This window comes from Vicugna pacos, chromosome 25, assembly GCF_048564905.1.
Source record: "Vicugna pacos chromosome 25, VicPac4, whole genome shotgun sequence".
NCBI classification, from domain to species: Eukaryota; Metazoa; Chordata; class Mammalia; order Artiodactyla; family Camelidae; genus Vicugna; species Vicugna pacos.
Window position 1 is genome coordinate 21,731,791 of NC_133011.1, and position 20,850 is coordinate 21,752,640.

The 20,850-nt window shown below is 34.0% G+C and overlaps 1 protein-coding gene across 1 annotated transcript in view; it reads right to left on the reverse strand.

Annotated features, from left to right (window-relative positions):
• Window positions 1-20,850, reverse strand: part of EIF3H (eukaryotic translation initiation factor 3 subunit H) — an 80,409-nt gene that overhangs the window by 46,126 nt on the left and 13,433 nt on the right. Inside the window, exon 2 of the mRNA XM_031691266.2 lies at window positions 13,256-13,412. Coding sequence (XP_031547126.1) covers window positions 13,256-13,412 — 157 coding nt within the window. The remainder of the gene's footprint in view (window positions 1-13,255; window positions 13,413-20,850) is intronic.

The window sequence follows — 20,850 nt, forward strand, 5'->3', positions numbered from 1 at the left end:
ATGTTATCATTACCAGTTCAGTAATGATGGCAACGATCACAAAGACAGCATTCAAAGATCACTGCCTCCTCATTGTTAACTTTCAAGCCTTTTACTTCAGTTAAACAGAGGAAAAAGAAAATTCCTTACTGCTATGTTCTTACTAACAGCTAGGAAAAATATCTATTTTATTAATGATAGCCAGTAAAATCTTGATGTACAATTGCTTTTTTCCCCATAAAAAGAAGAGTAATAAAGTTAGTCAAATATGAAGAGCTCCTTGGAGTCAATAATCAAATAAGACTTAACACAATTTGTAATTATTTTATTTAGTTAACCGTCTAATGTCTGTCTCCTTGACATGTTCATTATGTTATCCCTCAATATCTGGCAAAGTTCCTGAGATAACTGGCACTCAGTAAATATCTTTTAAATGAATGAATGAATCCATCAACTTGTAAAAACTATTCTGAAGATAGGACACAACTATCTAAGGAATTCCATCCCATGAATGGACTATTCTTTTAATAGCTCCTTTGGAACTTTATAATAAAGATTAATCCTCTCTCCTTAAGACAACCCTAAAAATACCAGTCAACATCTTTATCACAAAGACTATTCCAAACAATATGTACTTTTCAAAATGGTCCCAAAAGTTCTCTGAATTGAAAAATCTTAAATATTAAATATTTTAGTAAAGTTGGTATTGTTACAAGTGCAGGAATCCCCCCACTGGTGTTAAAAGAGGACCATTATATTCTTAAGCATCCTTAATCAGGCTTAAAAGTTACACTGGGACATGGAAACTTCAAGCCAAATTACTACAGCTGTAAAAGGACTCAAATATCAAGATAGTGAAAATTAATGACCACATCAATAAACATAAAAAGCATTTTACATGTAAATTTTCAAAACAGCACTTAATAATAATTAGTATTACTACTATTCTAAGGACAACAATATCATAAATTATTAAATCTTCCCTGTCCTCCCTTTACTAGGCAAAATGAACATTCATTTTCATAAGCCAAAACATTTGCTTAATTACATAATGAAGATACTATTAAATACCTGTGAAAGACTATTTCTAAAATTAGTGGAAGGAAAGTCTGTTGATTTTGGTAACTAAAAATTTCATTTACTATATTAACAGGCTAACTAAAGTTTAAAATTTCAGCTCAAGGAGAAAGCAAGACAAATTATCAAACAAATTAAATTCTGTCATTAGTATAATTCACTCATTATGGGTGAAGTACTTAAAAATCTTCTCATAAATTCTCAGAGACGCTCATCAAAACCACTTAATCCCAGCTGAAGGGGAACTGATAGCAGTACTATATTCTCAAAATGTGAAATATATATTTTAAATTCATATATTTATATCAAATAATTCACTGAATTATACCAAACAGCATTATAGTGCTCCAATACTATATGATAAACAAAAGCGTAACTATGATCCAAGCAAAAAACTAAAGAGAAGCAAGGTCAGAAGAACTTGATATTCAACTGCTTTATTTCCAAGCTTCTAATTTTATGTTTAAAAGGTTTTCTCCTTCTAAGGTTTGCTTAGCTGTTGAACTGGCACCTCCCCAGAATTTGGCTTGGTCGGAGCCTTTCTTTTAAAAAAAAAAAATCTTTGCAGTGAAAGACATTATGGTCTAAATCACAAAGATGACAAGAAACCTTAGCAATTTAAATAAACAAGCCTTGAAATAATATTGTGATCAAAGTATCAAGCAGCCTAATAAAACCCAGGTGTCTCAAGCTTATCATATATGGTACTCATTACCACAATTGCACTATTTAATCTACTTCCTGGTGTCAACAAAAACTTTCTGTTATTAATTCCCCCCTGTTATGGATCTGCTTAAGTTACTGCAGTTTCCTGATAAGACAACTCTTTGTCCAAAAAAATTTTTAAAGAGGGAGTGGGTCTCATTTTAAATGTTTTAAAACTAGAGCCATGGTTGGTAAAACCACAGAAACCATGGTGGCTTTGTGTTATTAGTCATCTATACAAGGTATGTTAATTTCTAAGGAGGAACCAGATGACTCACGATTAACAAGTTTTATAAGGGCTCATATGTTTACATCAAAAAGGTAACCATATGCACACACAAAGAACTGTTCTACAAGTTATAAGCCTCAGATTCAAATAAGAGATTTACTCACTGACAAAGGTATACAGGTTAGAATCTGCCAGTCAGTTCCTCTTACCCATACACAACGTCGCCATCATTCATATGGTTGGTTCCCTGTTGGTTTGAAGCAATTTTCCCATCTATATGTCTTAGGACCTTTTAAAAAGTACTTAAATGTTTCTCAAGAAACTCACTTTATAGCATAATTTGTTTCCAAAAAGACACCATGTAAGCAAGGTAAAAATGCTAGCATTAATAAATCTACCTTAACAATGGTGTCAAACACTGAAGCAGCAAAAATATTTTATCAAAAAAATAGAAAAAAATAAAATAAAAATAGGGTGGCATGATCATGTCATCGTCCGTGGATGAGACAGTTGGTCTCAACCATAGGTACCATGACATCCAAAAGATGAAGTTTAAGAGATATATGTATTGCAAGCCTCCAGTTTACAGACAGCTAATCATACTGGTTACAAAGGAAAATCACTAAATGCTCAGTGTTTCATGAGTGGCACCCAGTGTTCACACAGATTCCTTACAACTAACTAACTGATCCATTTCCTTTCCACGTTCTCTTCTCTGTCACTCTGCTGGCAGATGGCAGTCACAGCAGATTGGAAGCATTGCACAACATACCACTTAAGCATACTGTGTACTCAGTAAAGAAGGAAATTCACATGACAAGCTTTATCAGTATTGTCTGTTTAAGTCATCTGTAAAGCAATGTATTCTAGAAAGTTTTCCTGTGTCATCAGACACTGATCTCCTAAGTCAAATTAAACCATCTATTCAACCTATTGTCTGTAATTACATTCAACAGCATTTAATAAAAACCTACTTTTCCTCCCCTTAACCTACCCAGATCAATTTATACTTTCAATTAGTTTCTCCATTCTTTCAGCATTGAAATGGGCTTAGAGTGTCAAGCTGACTACACACACACACACACACACACATTCAACCACCATTGTTTTCTGTTGACCTGACGGTTAGAACTGCCCTTTATTTTTATTTAATACCTAGTATACAAGCACAAATATAGGACACTTTATGAAGTCTAATGTTAAATTCAATAATCATTTGATTCCAGCTGTGCTGATAGTAAATGATAACATCAAGAAGTTGCCTTTTAAGTAAACACATCATGCCTACAAGTCACAACTGCATGGATCTATATCACTCACTCTCAGTTATTTCAAAAAAAATGCTGGGATTACTGACAACCTCCTAAATTGTGATGGATTACGTAGTAGATAGGTATATTGGAATTTCTAGTTTTGGCCACTCATTTTAAACTTGGGCCTCTTTGGGCTTCAGTTTCCCACCTGCTAAAAGAATCACAAAAGCTCCTGTTGTGAAAACTGAGGCTACAGATCCATGATTACAGTTAATATTAGCCAGAACTTGATCAGAACTCAGTCTAAATTTCCTTCCTTTTATGCCTTTCAGAAAGTTTGAAAGATATACATATGAATGATTTACATTTTTTTTCTCAACTAAGAACTATAATGGTATATGTGCACACACATCATTTCCATTTACTTGGAATTAGCTACACTTACTTTTTATCAGGCTGCCCGTAGGATGAGGAGACAAGTTAGAAAGAAATACAAATCTGGATCCTGGCATATCATCAGTCTCATGGTTAGTCATGTCAAACATCTAAAGGAGCAGGGAAATCACTCAGGTATGCTTACAGTGATTTTAACACTTCACATTATGTCTATACCATCCCATTCTTCATTTATTCACTAGAGAAAATGGCTAATACCCATCAAGGTATTATACCAGTACTCTTTATACAACCTTTCACCCTCTATTAATGAATCTTTTTTTCCTTTAAAAATTTTTTTTTAATTGAAGTATAGTCAGTTTACAATGTTGTGTTAATTTCTGGTGTTCAGCATAATATTTCAGATATACATACATATATTCCTTTTCATATTTTTTCATTATAGGTTACTACAAGATATTGAATGTAATTCCCTAGTACTGAATCTTTCCAATGTTTTGTTTTATCTGTCTGTTCAAGGTAGGAATGGTGGTAACAGTAGTAGGAGGAAGAGAAATTTTTAAATCAAGGAGAAGTAATTTACTTCACCAAAAGAGTCTTGGAAATGGGCTTTTAAAACTGAGTATACTTGTTCACAGACTAAATTATTGACAGAAATCTAAAGGTTTGGGAGTCCCTACCAAGTGAAATCAAAAATAAAAACTAAATATTTCTAATATGAAAATTAAGAAAACATGATGAATTTACAAAACTTCAGGAACCAAATTATTTTAGAAAATAACGGAATCACTCTGAATTGTTAACTTGGAGATGTGTGGATTTGCAGACACATATTTGTAAAACCCAAGTCATTTTCCAATTACACAAAAATATTTCCTAGACACTTTCACCTGAACAGCAACATAATCTTCACTTCATACTAATAATCTGATTTCACTAACAGAATGTGCTAACAAATCTCCCCACACTTCAAGTCAAACATACCGCTAAGAACAGCTAAATTCTTTAAATAATGAACACTTCAGAAAATATCCTTAACAGACATAAGGATGAAACAGCCAGTGGAAATGCCTGGCACATAGCTCCCACGGAAATACTGATCTGATGAATGAACAACAGAGGAATAAAGAAAGAAAAGAAAAGGAGAAGGTAAACTGAGAGCAGAGGAGCCTGGAAGTTAGAGCAGCCTGAGGACAAAGGCTGTCTGAGGAGTGACTGCTGCCACCCTGGCTGCCTGCTGGGGCTTTTAGCAGTGTGCCCCGAGGCCAAAGAGCCCAGCCAGGCTCTACCAACCGAATCTTACAGCCACTGTTGCTGCTTAGGGGATTAGTAGCCTGCCACCAAAAACTCATCACAAGGTTCTCACCTATCCAATTCTACAAAACAAAAACAAGATAGATACATTTCTGCAGACACCTGGAATAATTTTCTGATCCTCTCATCAATCAAGCGGGAAAGAAAGACTGCGTGTATATTAAAATGTCTGCAGTTAAACATTAAGAGAAAAAAAGGGTAACTGCGTACAGGATGAAGAGGCAGAGGGTTGCATTACAAACCTATGCCACTATACTGTTACTTCAGTCAAAATAAATGTTGCTTTTGTTTTTAAATGTGTCAGAAAGCATCTAAAATGTACTGAGTAAAAATTACCAATTAAAAATAAAGCAGCCAATAATCCTCATGTTGGATAAGAGATAACGGTATGAAAACATCACTCTGAAACTGATAATAGGTAAGCCTGGAAGAGTAATCTCAGACAGATGAAAGTTTCAAGAGCTATAAAAATTTCACCTAGAGATGAATATAAAACAGAATACTTCACTGGCATGACTAAGATATCACTCTTAATATAAAGGGCAGTTTGAAAACCTTAGAATCAGCACCAAAACATTAAATCTAACTACAATTAATCTACCTTGCAGATCAGGTAATGTATTTAATTGGGGGAGTGAAGCTGGGGAGCACTTCTGGGCAAGACTGAACTGTGTGGGTTAGGACAATTTTTGGAAAAACAGAAATAGAAAGGATCTTTGGTTACAAACTGTAGCTGTGGCTTTTTGACATTTTAATTAGTGACCAAACAGTTCATTTTTAATGGTTATTACCTTAAAGTTTAGTAATAAATTCAAATATCTATACCTAAAGTTGTTGTGGTTCAAAAGTAAGGCAATTTTTATTTAATTAAAACTTAAACCATTGGGAATAGTAATTTAAGGATTACATTTTTAGACTTGGAAACTTAGGAATTTTAAATACTATTTAAGTATTGTATCCACCTGTAATTTTCAAATCTTAAAGTATTACTTTAAGTCTGCACAAAATTTGAACAGGTTTTACTTGGCTTCTTTCCAAACCATAGCACTTACGCTTTAGGGACCAAGGGAGAGTACAGTGTAAAGCACTTTAATTTCTTAAAGAAGAAAAATCTTTTACCTTGACCACACTTTCAATAGTATATCCTTCCATACACAGAGGTTTCTCAACTCATTTATAAAGGGGGAGAGGGAACCCTAAATTTTAAAACATGAACACAAAAATACTTCTCAAGCTTTTCAAATGAAGCCAGACTTTGCTCCTACTCTTATATTTAAAATCTTGAGACACCCAGACTGAAAGAAAAAAAGCTTAAAAATATTGAGATTGATGCTTTGTATTTGGATTTTACTTCTCATATCCTAATCACCTTAATGAGCCAAAAACTAAACATATAAAGTAAGGTTAAGGTTTCAAATCACAAACCATCACTTTCTTAGTGATCAAAATAATTTAAGTAAGCAATAATCTAAATCAGGGTAAAAGTTCATTACCCTGAATATTCCACAATAAATCATTCAAGTGAATGGTTTAACATTTTCAAAATACTACCATGAATAACAACAAAGAAATCAGTACCCTGGAGATCTGTGCCATATTTAGTGTAAAGATTCTCTCTAGTTACCTGACTATACAATGTTTCACTTAAAATGAAATACATATGAAATGTTTTATTAAATATTTAGAATTTACTGAATATCCTATTTAAAAATTCAATAAATATTTTAAATAGAGCTAAATGCAGCATGGGTCTCGAGTTCCTATAAACAAGGCACTCAATTATTGTCAGGCATCTTTTTATAGATCAAGAGTCTAGAAGTCAAAAGGAACTTTCTCTACCTGATACAAAATCAGCAACAAAATATTATCAAGGAACATAATTATCTCTGACAATACAATAAAGATGCTAAATTGAATGTATATTTAATAGTTTGCTCTTTATTTCTAGAGATGCTTGTGTTATCTATGAGGACCCAGAAATGTGAATTGGAGAAAACCCACAAGACATAACTTTCTTAAAAATTACTTAAAATACAACTAATAACCATCTACAAAATCAAACTTCACCTCCCCTGTGAAGTCAGCCCACAAAAGGAATTAGTAGCTCCTATCTGAGTGTTCCCATCATTTTTTCTCCTTCCTCACTCTAGCCTCACATTCATTGTTTTACAATTCTTTATTTACACACTTGTCTCTCCCCCTTAAAATCTTTCAAAGCAGTAACTAGGATTTTGTATCTGTATCTTTTTCACCACCCACTCAACATAATTTGCTGGATAAAGCTGAAAAGGAATTTTTTCCCTGATTTATCTGAAACATTTTATCATACCTCCACTTAATGATTTGAGGTCATAAAGTAAACATACTCCTACTTCTCCAGTAAGTTTCAAAATACACTCCAAAACTGTCAATATTTCCAACAATTCTACCAAAGAAAGCTCTCTGAAATAAAAAAAAAAAAAGCAAGGAAAGAAATAGGATTTTTTTTAATGAATCTGTCAAACAGTTCACAGTGATCACTGACTATTCAAGCAGATAGAAGATACTGCAAAAAAATAAGTAAACATTATGTCTTTTCACAAAATGTCCCCATCTATCTGAAAAAATATGGAAAGCTTTCTCTATCCTGACTCAATTCTTCCATGAACTCAAAAGCAACACAAGGCCGAAATAGTAATCATCGGCTAGGTTTCAGGCAGTTTTGCCCTGGGTATGAGCGGCAAGCAAACTAAGAAGAAAGAGAAGAGAGGTGAGACACTTCAGGAAGCAAGTAATTAAGCAGAGACTTTCTCCAATGTAAAATATGGCTTACTGATGTAGAAAGCATTGCAAATAATACAACTATACAAACCCACTCCCTCCAAATCCAGTGATACAAAAGTAACTCCGATGCTGTGAAAAACTACTGTGATTACATTTTATTTTAATTACATTTTTTCCAATTCATATTTGAGCCTTTGAAAAATCTGTTTAAGACTCCACGCCACTGCTTTTCTTTTGGAAGCTTACTGATAAAATGATTGTACACAACAGTCTATAGTAGAGTTTCTTGCTCTAAAACCAAACATGAGTAATAGAAAAAGAAAATAATTTTCAAGTACTCGAAAATAAACAGAAAAGTTAAAGGCTATGCGTGTATACATACCACTTCAACATGTGGAATTACTTCAGTAATTATACATGCTGCACACATTAACACTCTAAATTAGATATCATTTCATTCCCCTAACTGCATTTTAGTAGCACAATACAGTCTTCATGCTTCATTTCTGAAACAAACTTACCTGAAGGCCAAGGAACATCTTTTGTGACTGACTGACAGGATCAAAATATAAAAATCTGTCTACTCTGAATATGAAAATTATGGATTTGGCTCTGATGCAAAATAAAGTTAGCTTCTTATATCACCTGCAATATTACATTGATTTAGTCTGCTGAAAAACAAGACAGTGAGTTATTGGATCTGTGTTTAATTCAGTGCACTTTATAACATATTTAAGGAATTCAGTTGTATAAAATAGTATCTGAATCTTATCAGATGAAAATATTTTTCCCTTTTAGCAAGCCTCGGGTAGCATGTCTGAGAAAACAAATTAATCTCCAGTTCTCCTAAGCTTGATAATAGTGCCCCCTAATGGGAATTTTAATATGAGTTTTTCTACTTGATTTTTAAAAAATCATATATTCTCCAATATGAGCCCATTACCTCTCTAGAAAGTAAATTCTGTAACATAAAAGTGCATCAAGATTTAACCCGCTCAAAGGAGTTATCACATATGCAAAAACAAAATGTGAATGCATAGAGAGGAACAGGAGAAACTTCATATAATATAGTTTCTAATTTTTTGAATCGTAACATAATTCATGGTAGCGCTACCCAAAAAGTTAATCGCATAAGAAAATATCCTTCAGTTACGTTTCCAGTATTCAGTTAGTGAGCAATTAATATGTTCTAGATAAGAGATACTAGAGAGTCAGAGAAAACTGGCTCAGAAGTGAATTATTCAGCATCACACAGGTCCTAAGTACAGAGTTGAGACTTCCACCCTAGTTTTTCGGCCTCATACCACTACCTTCCCATGATACCTGGTCACAGGTCTACAACCATTAAATGAAAGCCTTTCTTCCCTAGTATCTAGAGACAGTTCCCTTAAATGTCAGTAATTCAATATGTGGATTTTTTTTTTTTTACAGAAAAATGCATTAAAATTAAAGCAAAAACTACCATTTAGCTTTTCAGGTACACCAGTGAAACAACACACTTGATGACACCAGCATTTTCATTACAGTGCCACAATACATTCTGGACCAAGAGTCAGTGCTAAGGGCAAGATCTAGAAGAAATAAACAACAAGCAAAAAGTCAATTTATGATAAAAAGAAAAACTATCTTTATGGGAGCAGAAAAATAACAAGAAAAGTTATATATAAAAAAGAAGCGGTCAAAGTTTCTTAAAGAACCAGACATTAAAAAAATTCAGACTCAGTGCCCATGTGGTCTCTGTCACAAATACTCAACTAAACCACTGTAGCAGGAACACAGCCACAGAAGATATGTACGTGCATGGGCAGGACAGTGTTCCAATAAAACTTTACATGCAAAAGCAGGCCCACAGATCATACTTTGCCAGGCCCTAATTTAAAACATCTCACTTTTGGACCAGAATCTCTACTTTACGTGAGGCACAAAAACAAACAAAGAAAAAACCAACCTAAAACAACTCAAAATACGTAGTCACTAAAACTATTAAATGTTTGTTAAGTATTTTACCTCCATAGGGTGAAAGGCAGAGGAAAAGATCTTTCCCTGAATATTAGTTTTAGGATGCATAAAATAACAAAAAAGCAGTAAGCAAAACAATAGGCCTTTAGCATAACATCTTAATCAACGTGCAAGACTATAATGGGAAAATTTAGCTTTTATCAAGATATGATAAAAATCTACAGGGATTGCATACCCACGTCCATTAAGATAAATAAATGGATTAGGTGAGAGAACGTAAAATTCAAGACTGCTATAGGATGCTATGAAGAAATTCAGGGCATTGTCTTTGACTTTTCACATATATAAGAAAAATGCCAAATCCTACTAGCTTGTAAAGCAAAAAAATTCAGTTGTTTGTCCCAAAAAGCAAATTTAAGATACAGCATAGTGATCTTCTACTCTCAACACTCTAATCACTGGCTTCCACTTCATTAAGTTTCTAAATCAACACCATCTTAGTAGGAAAATCATGGCATTTGGGATCAGGTACCCACAGATCTCAACCCCTATTTCCAGTTAAATGATTTTGGACAAGTTAGCAGCAGTTTCCTAAACTGGAAAATAGGACTGGTAAGACCTTCAATTATGCACAGTGAGTGATTACAGGCAATGTACATATAATACACAGTACACAATGCTCTGTAGCTTATTTAAATTATTTAATGCTAAACTGAAGTCTCTTCTTATCTCAGTGTTATTAAAACATTTTTAATGAGCTTTCTAAAGCACCTGTTAATGAAATACCACACAGGCCAGTTGCCTCAAGTCCGTAAGAGTAAGACATTTTGCTGTGTTCACCTACCATAATTGCACTGAACATTATTTCTCACTCATATTCTAAATGAAGAATTTTATAAAACAAAATTAATTACCTGAGAAAACCATATGGCAATGTAAACTCTTCAGGAATGGATTCTACTCCCAACTGTGCCACTAACCAGGAAACTGAGTAAGCCACTCCACGTGAACCTCTCAGGCTCCTCACTTGTAAATCAAAGAAATTTTGCTAACAGTTCCTGGTCTTCTCCCTCGTCTTCCAGATCTAAAAGAGCTACTACTGAATTACAACTGAGCATCTCCAGATATGCTGGTGAATATGGGAAAAGATATATCCTAATACCGGCCAGAATGGACTGACGAGAAATCCCAACCTTAATCCTGGATATTTCACACATTTTACATTAATATTACAGAAGTTCTGAGGAAACAGGGAGATCCTGGCTGGTAAAAAATAAAATAAAATACACGTAATGCACCAAAGTTTTTTTAAATTGCAAACATCAGAGTGCCTAGAATAAAACAGCCTTGGTTCATTTCTAGAGGTACTGCTTCAATAAGAAAAAGATTTATAGACCAAACTGCAATACCATGGTATTACCCTTAGTAAGAATATACTTTGTATTATTATATGTTCAAAGTATTATGAGGATGTGAAGTCAATTGAGGTAACATTTTATCAAAGTTAAAAGTGACCAATTAAAACTTATACAGAAAATGAATAACAAAAAATAATTTTTTAAACAATTCCATTTACAATAGCATCAGAAAGAATAAAATATGTAGGAACAAACTTGACCAACGAAATAATCTGTACATTGAAAATTACAAAACACTGCTGAAAGAAAGTAAAGATGACACAAGTAAATGGAAAGACATCACCCCATTTTCATGGATTGGAAGATTTAATATTGTTAAAGTGTCCGTATTATTCAACACAATCTACAGATTCAGTGTAATCCCTATCAAAATGCCAATGACTTTTTTTTTTTACAGAAATAGGCAAAAAAAATCTAAAATTCATATGGAATCTCAAAGGACCCTCAACAGGCAAAATAATCCTGAGAAAGAAAAACAAAGCTGGAGACCCCAAACGTCTTGATACCAAAACATATTACAAAGCAACAATAATCAAAACAGTATGGTACTGGCATAAAATTCAAAGAAGGAAATACACAGTAGACCCTTTGTAACACTGGTCTTGGCAATGATTTCTTGGATATTACACCAAAAGCCAGGCCACAAAAGCAAAAATACACAAGTTGAATTATATTAAACTAAGAAGCTTCTGCATAACAACAACAACAACAAAACAATTAAAAGAGTGAAAAAGGAAACCTATGGAATGGAAGAAAATATTTGCAAACCATATATACTATAAGGAGCTAATATCCAAAATATATAAAGAATTCATTCAACTGAACAAAAATTTAAAAATCCTAAAATGATCAAAGGACTTGAATAATGATTTCTCCTTCTAAAGAAGACATAAAAATGGCCAACAAGCATATGAAGAGATGATTAACATCACTAATTATCAGAGAAATGCAAATCAAAACTACAATGAAAGATTATCTTACACCTGACGGCTATCATCAATAAGACAACAAATAACAAGTGTTGGCAAGAATGTGGAGAAAAGGCAACCTTTGTGTACTGTTGGTGGGAATGCAAACTGATGTAGCCACTGTGGAAAACAATATGAAAGTTCTTCAAAAAATTAAATATACAATTATCTTATGATCCAACAAATCTCATTTCTGAAGAGATTATATATCCAAGAGAACTGAAAACAAGATCTCAAAGAGGTATTTGCACATTATTCACAGTAGCCAAATAATCTAAATATCCATTAACAAACGAATGGAAAAAAATATGTACACATAAAAGGGAATATTCAGCCTTAAAAAAAAAAGGAAATCCAAAAAATTAAATTAAATTAAATTAAATTAAAATAAAACGTACAAAAAAGAGAAGGAAACCCTGCCAAATGTTACAACATGGATGAACCTTGAGGACATTAAGCTGAGTAAAATAAGCCAGTCATAAAAAGATTGCATAATTCCACTTATATAAGGTATCTATAGCACTCAAACTCTTATGAACGTAAGGTTAATACTATTGTACATTTAATAATTAAAATGATAAATTTTTTTAACTACCATAAAAAAATAAAAGTTATACATGCAAAATGAGTTCTGACAGTTCAGACAAGTGGGAAATTATTTTCAACTAGATTTTTTTTTAATCCTTTCAGATGCTTACTGTGACCTGTGGTGTGAGCTTTTAACTCCTACTAGCATTCCCTAACAAAGCAATTACACTTGTAGCACAAAAATAAAATGCTTAAGGATTGTCTTCCTTCTTTTTTTTTTTAAAGGAATGTCTTTTGAAATAGGTAGATCAATTCATCTCTTCTTAAACAGTAAGTCAAATACTATAGAAGGAAATGGGTGTTAGGCATAAAGATGATCCTGTCCTTCACAATGTATTTGGCAAGACGGTTTCCTAATGGACAAGTTAACATCAGCACAGCTCCTATCTAGATTATTAACATCAGAATCACAAATTCCAAATAAGGAAAGGCCAAGCTAATCAAGTTTTTGATAATAAATCTTCATTTCAGAGAATGTGTTATCATTTTTTCAAGAAACTGAGCCTGACAGGCTCCCAACAACAGATCGTCAAAGATTATGGTGAGAACTGGATTAATAACCATTTGTGTGCACTGCAAAGACATAGTTACGATGAGTACCCTTACCTTCATCAAAGTCAGCATCATCTTCTGTGTGCTGGGGGAAAGGAAAGCAGTTGGTAATTTCAAGCCGATCTTCTACAACAAGGCCCAAAAGCACTCCTTGAACCACCTCAGTTCCTTGTCCTTCCTCTTGGTAATGTTTGATTATCTTTAATACCACCTAAAAGAAAACACAGAAAGGAGCTTAAATACCATTCTTATAGTTTACACTTTATTTCAAAGAAAAAATAAATTTTACTGGTGGGTTTGCAAACCCACAAATTTATATAATAGAACTAACCAAATTTCTTACAAATCATTTCCTTTGCCCTTACATAAACAATGAAGTCTTACATAGTTTAAATGTACATCTGAAACTCCTGAAATTTGGAGACATGTCAAACACATCCAAATATAGCACTCATAACCTTCAAGTCAAGACTCCCCAAGGGTCTGGCATCCAACTGTTCCTTCAGCCAAACAATATCATCTCAACCTGTGATTATTACAAAGAAAGTGATCCTGTTCACCTTTGTTAAGAGAAAGATAATTTCCTGCCATAGATGATAAAAGTATCAATAAGACACAGAGATAAAGACCTCAATTACCTGAACACCTAAAAGCAGGGCCCTCTGACAAATTCTCAACACCTCAAGATGGTTCTTGAACAGGGCATCTCAGTCAGAGGAAGCAACAATGGGAATGGGTATCCAAGAAGAATCTGCTTGGTAATGGAGAACACAAAGAGAATCCAGTCTCCAGGACTGACTAATTCTTCTCAACCAGAAGGACATACTAAATAGCTTCTAATGGAATTGCCAGCTCTTATATTACTTCCTCCTTCAATATTTCCATAAAGATAGAGGTAACACTACATGACTGAACAGGCAATTAATTTAAAAGTTCACAGTAACAGTAATGATTAATAATAATTCCCACAACACGAGTTTGTTAATATATTAAAGGGCTTTGAATGGTGCTTGGCACATAGTATTTATTAATCGTAGTAGTCTGTTATTCAGTACAAGCCCATGGGATAACGCAGTCTAAAATATAATAGAAGGTTCTCAGAGGGAAAAACAAGTCTAACAATAAAGTGTTTAGTATTTTACTGATCAGTGTTTCATTTAAAATACATTATTGATAGAAATTAACCATCAGTAACCAGTTAATAATAAAGGTTACAATTATTGAACATCATGGTGCCAGGCAATATTCTAATTATTTTAAACACATTATCAAATCATGTAACTCTCACAACTACCCTAGGAGGAAAGCATTATTATACTTATTTTACAAATAGGAAAATTGAAGCAGAGAGAAGTAAATGGCTAAAGATCACACATCCAGTTAGAGCCAAGACTTAAACTAAGTCAAACCCCAAAGCTTGAGTGTATACTTTAATAACAAGGAGATGATTTTCATATCAGTAACTAAATAATTAAAACCATGGGTTAGTAGTAGACATGAAGCAAAGACTCTGTGATGAGTAGACTCAAAAAGACTTTACACCAGTAAGATCCAGACCTCCTAAGGACAGCAAGCAGTTAACAGGAAAAAGGGCTTAATGTGGAAGGACACCAACTGGTAAGACTAACAGACCTTCAACACCATGAAGAAAGTGCACAAACCTTACACATTCCTATATAAAAGACCTCTCCACTTCCTGAAGGCATAAAATGGGCTTTAAGAGTCATGAAGAATAGGTAGGAGTTCTAGCTCTAGCATGTAATAGCTGTGACCTCGGAAAAGCTATTTAATCTTTCTAAGTTTTGGATTTCTAACAAGAAATGGAGCTGTTTCATAGCATTACTGACACAACTAAAAATGAGAAAGTATAAATACTTCACACAGAATTTGCCATGTAATAAATGCTCAATAAATAATCAATATTATTGACTTTGTCAATAAAAGGAAAGCAGAACTATTTAATTCCTATTCAACTTTCCTCTCTGCCATGGACAATCATTTTCACACTTAAACAAAACTGATAAAGAGTTACTACAAATACACCCACCAATTTGCCTAGATTACCTAGCTTCTGGGATACTTAACCCTATTACAGAGATCACTGAACCACAGTTGAAATCAAAGTAAAGGACAGGTGCTAGAAGACATCTGAGCTTAACGCAGATCTTTGCACAAATTCTAGAACCGATTCCTAAACAGCTGATTCCTATGTGTGCTGAAAGGAGTATTGATGACTAGGACCTAGTATAGTTTCACAAAAAGCTGGGCCAAAATAACCTTATTTCCTTTTATAAAGAATAGAAATGAGAAAGAATAATTATTATGTTTAAAAACCAACCAGCATAGTTCAAAAATGTCTTATATTGACACAATATCTTAACTCCTAACCAATGTGAACTGTAAAGGGATTGGAGGCCATGTAACCAAACAGCACAGCCTGCCCCAAGAATCAATGCAATTTATATAGCAACCACAGAAGTACAGTGCTCAAAGTCAGAGAAATAATTACTTCACTCTTTTCAGCATTGCTGACCGGCTATATCCAGTTCTCTATGGTGACCAAGAGAAAATTTACCAGTAAGAGTACTCAACTGAGCAATGGGAAAAGCAGTGGTTTAACTATCTGCTAAAGATAATCAACATGAGTAAGTATACCCAGAAAGGTAAATTGTAAGAAAGCTTAAAACCCTGTGATGAGAACCAGTTCTCTGAATTCAAATCTCTCTCCAGGCTAGGGACAATCACAAAGAGCACCTTCCAAATAGTGAGGCAATGAGGCACTAGAGAGAGGATGTATCTTACTTTGAAAGGCTAATGAAGGACCACAAGTGATAGCTTCAGGAAAGAAGGTCTCAGTTTTAAGGATGAACTCTCCCTAGCACTTACAGCTATCCAAAATAGAAAGCCTTTAGAAAAGGTCTGACGATCACTAAAATAATTTCTAACTCTAATATTTATGATCTTGCCAGTTTAATAAAATGTGATGAAATAAAGCATTCAGAAAAAAAACTTTATCAAAACTAAGCAGACTCATTCTTCATTGTGACATTTTATAATCTTCCTATTTCCTACATACACACTAAAATCTTAATTCTTTGGTTTAAAAAAGAATGTAGTGTAATCACATTACAAACTTCAGAGCAGGCTCATTTCGATGTCAAAAGGAAACTCCTATCTTGTGGTGGCTCACAGCGAAAGAGAATGTGGCAGTCAATGTATGTATGTTCATGCATAGCTGAGGGATTGTGCTCCACACTGGAATTTGACACAGCATTGTGGGTGACTCTAGCTCAATGAAAGAAATGTTTAAAAAATAAATAAATAAATAAAAAGAAACTCCTGATCAGAAGTAACCAACTGACATAAAGGCTTTTGATATCCTGCATAAATAACCAAGAACTTACTGTATATATAAAAACACTCCATAGATTATATTGGTATTTATAAGTAAGACAATATCCATGTTCCACTCATGGTCTCCCCTCTTACATGTTATAAAAAGGAAGGGACGTTTTACTCATCACATCTTCAACCCCCAACACAGGTACTCGCACATAAAAGATACTCAAAATACACCTGTTAAAGGAATGCATGGTAAACATTTATTGATCACTTATTACCAAGCACTCCAAGTGTCTCACATTGCTACATATTACAGCCATCACTATTTTTTAAACAATGATGCCTGAAACTCAACCCCTGAAATTCAGAGTTAATTAATCTGGGTTGGGGTTCCTATATTGGTTTTAGGGGTTGGGTTTCTTCTTCTTAATTTTGGTTTCTATTTTCGTTTTTAGGTTGTCCACATGATTCTAACATTCTACTTCATTCTACCTTTTGATGAGGTAGCATGGATCAGCCTTCTTTTTTTGTTTTGTTTTGCTTTAACTCATTTAATCCTCGTAATCATTCCGTGAATATTATTTTCCCATTTTTACAGAGCAGGAAACAGAGAATCTGACATGGATTTATTAAACCAGGGAGGTGAGATCTGACTTCTGACTCCAATGTACATTTAATCACTTCACAACAACTGAGTAACTTTATGCCCTAAGCATGTTTTTCATAGAATGCAGTGGCAACAGCTCTGAAAGAAGTCTCTGTGACCAAGCTGTAGATTCAGGGCTTCTGCATGGAGAAAGACAAGTTCAGTGAAGGGTTTATGGGGTCAGGCAGCAAAAAGACTGAGGGAATGGTGGTGGTCGTGACATTTTTTTGTGCCCTGGTCACTAGAAGGAGCATGAGCAGGAAACTGCCATTGGTGGCAAGAGAGCAATTCAGCTCTTTAACAGCACTATTCTCACGAGCCACAAGATGGGAATGTTCCACCACACAAGTCCTGTTGTACTCATGCTTACTGACTTTTCATTTTCTCTTCCTCCAGCCAATCATATGCTTCTGTTCATATTTTTAATTAACCCTGTTTACCAATGTCATCTTCCCCCGTTCTTATAAGATACATGCGAAGCTTAATAGCTCTTCAAAAGAAAAACATATTCCTATATTGTATTTTGTTTTTAAGTATCACAAATGATCCCACATACTCAGGAGCTCCCTATCACTTGTTCTCAGATTTTTAAATAAATGAAAAGAGGTCTTCACCCTGGCTACATATTACAGCCATCAGTATTTTTAAAATACTGATGCCTGAAATCCAGCCCCTGAAATTCAGAGTTAATTAATCTAGGTTGGGGTTCCTATACTGGTTTGGGGGTTGGGTTTCTCTTTTTTTAATTTTGGTTTCCATTTTTGTTTTTAGGCTGTCCATGTGATTGTAACACTCTACTTCATTCTATCTTTTGATGACCAGCCTTCCTTTTTTGTTTTGTTTTGCTATCACTCTTCACATGATTGCAATGCACACAACTGGCTAAGCCACAAGTTTCTTTTCTTGTTTCAAGACAGTGTTGCTGAAAAGTGAGTACACTGAGAAATAGACCTCAAAATGAACCTTTTATTTATAAAAGCATAAATATCACCCCCTAATAAGAGGAACTCAAGCCCTACTTGGAAGGATCACTACACTATAGATATGAGAGGAAAGTTAATGCAAGCAGTCCATCTGAGAAGCATTCAAGTGTCTGTAGCAGAGTAAGACTTATTCTTTATGGCTTGACTCCATATTTATGACTGCTTATAAACTACTGCTGACCAGGTTCCTTTATCCTATAAACTAGTGGGTAAATGAAGATTCAACTATAAGTCATGCCTTAAAGGACAGAAACAAACTGGCCAGCAGAGCCCTAAATTACCAAATTCTTCTACATCTACCTAAAACCGTCATATTCTGGGTCTAAATGCTTACTAACCTATTTGGTGTGCCCCGCACAGTAAGTACTGTTCTTGGAATAGGTCCGCTGCTCTCTAGAACCATCTCCTAGCTTTCTAAGGTGTCCATGTTCCCAGGATGGGTGGATCTTAAAGAATCCCAAGTTGCAAGATAGTAAACAGATTTCCTATCTGCTGAAATTACCCTAGAGGAACCACTTCTACCTACTACTGTATATTATTCAGTGCCAACAATTTGAGAAAGCAAAGCATACTATTTCATAATCTCTGATGAACAAAATACTATTTCTTTAAGTGCCTAGCTTTTTTAAAAAATGAAAATCTAACTGTCCAAAAGGCTTAAAAACAGCAAAGGATTTAACTTATAAGAGAACAAATATTCCCAATGTTACAGGATAAAATATTAATAATCTAAAATAGCCAAATAAATTAATTATACCAGGAGTCAATCAAAAAGAACATTTAGCAGAATCTCTAATACCTCTTGATTAAAATCATATCAAAAACTTTCAGTTCTATACCAGGGAACAATTTAAATCTGGCCAAAATAAAGATTGTATTTTCTAATGAATTAGAATAATTTTCTATCAAATATGATATCTACAAAGACCAGTTACTACAGAACAACTTGGAAGCCCTGCACAAAATTACTAGAATTCTGCTATTTTCAGTTTTTTCCATGCTCTCATTAATCCATTCACCTAGATATTCTCTGAGTGACTTCTACAGGCCAGTTATACCTCTGCCAGATCCTGTGAATATGAAACTAAGTCCAACACATAAGATCTTTACTTTCATGGAGCTTATATTTTAGAATATCAGTTCTCAAATCTTTTGGTCAAAGGGCCCTTCTAACACTCTTAAAAATTACTGTTGACCCCCAGGAACTTTTATATTGATTTTTACAACTAACTACTCAAACTAACAACTCAAACCAAAAAAATGTTAAAAATATTACTTAACAAAATAAATGTATCACACACTAACTTAGACTACATTTTTATGAATAACTATTTTCCAAAAAAATAATTTGGTAAGGATAGAAGAATGACATTGTTTTACATTTCTGTAAATCCTATTAATGTCTAGTTTAATAAGACAAATGGATTCTCATATCTGCTTCTGCATTCAACATTTTATATAACACATCATGTAGCATCTGGAAACCCCCATTAAACACTCATGAAAAAATAAGAGTAAAAATGACAAGTTAATGTTTAATTATTATTAGGAAAATAGTTTTGATATCTGAGACCCTCTAAAAGAGTGCTGGGAATTCTCACACCTTAAGAACCACTACTCTAGAGTGACAACTAAGAAAATTAATGTGCTTACAGATTGTAAAAAGCGCTATGAAGACAATAAATAGGAAAAAGTACCATTAGCTAGAGTGACCTGGAAAAGGCCTCCCTTTAAGACAACACCTGAGCAGAAAACTGAAGAACAAGCAGTCAGCCCTATGAAGATCTGGATGAACAGAATATTTGCCACCTATGGATTTTAAAAGCTATTACAAAAAAATTGCTAAGATTTGCTTTTCATAAAGTAAACAAGTTGTGTTTTAGGGGAACAAAAAGGCCTAAAGTACATAATTAATAAACCCAATCTCCTGGCAGAAATAATTATGTCTTCAGATACTATTACATAATTCAGGACTAACAATTTCCTAACTTTTTTTGATGAATTATGAAACAATATATTAATAAAATCCTTTCAGGAAATCTTTGTCATGGCTTTTATAATCAGCAATAGTTCTAATACCAGTGTCAAGGTCAATCTTTACCTAGTAAACATATGTCTACGAAGTTACCACCTAAAATTCCTCTAATGAAGGTAAAAACTCTAATAACTTTTTGAGTTAAAAACTGAACTAAGAAATATATCTGGAACTTTCAGGCCTTGCAATATACCAACATAAAGTACCTCAACCTCCTCTACTCCTGTGTACATGCAGAAATGGTGAACAGGCTGCATTTCTGAAAAGCTGAAATAAACAGTCAATCAAGCCAGAAGAGAAAACTCACAAACCTGGGCACTAACCCTGTGAGTTAATACAGCAGTATCCAAAGGTATATCAGACCTAGGTACACTCCCCAAGACAAAGAAGCTGGCCTGCAGCCCAATTCCTGTCCTGGGTCAGGAGGTGGGGTCTTGGATCTGTTTGACTCAGGGAATGTAAACTGAGAACTTCCCAAAAAGTAAGAGCTCAATGAAAATTGCTAAGGGAATAGTAGAAAACAGTAACTACATTATCTTATAGTTAAATATAAACCACTACATGACCCAAATTCCTGCTCCTCAGAATTTACCCAAGAAAAATCAAAACGTTATCTATACAAAGATACGTTCATGAATGTTCA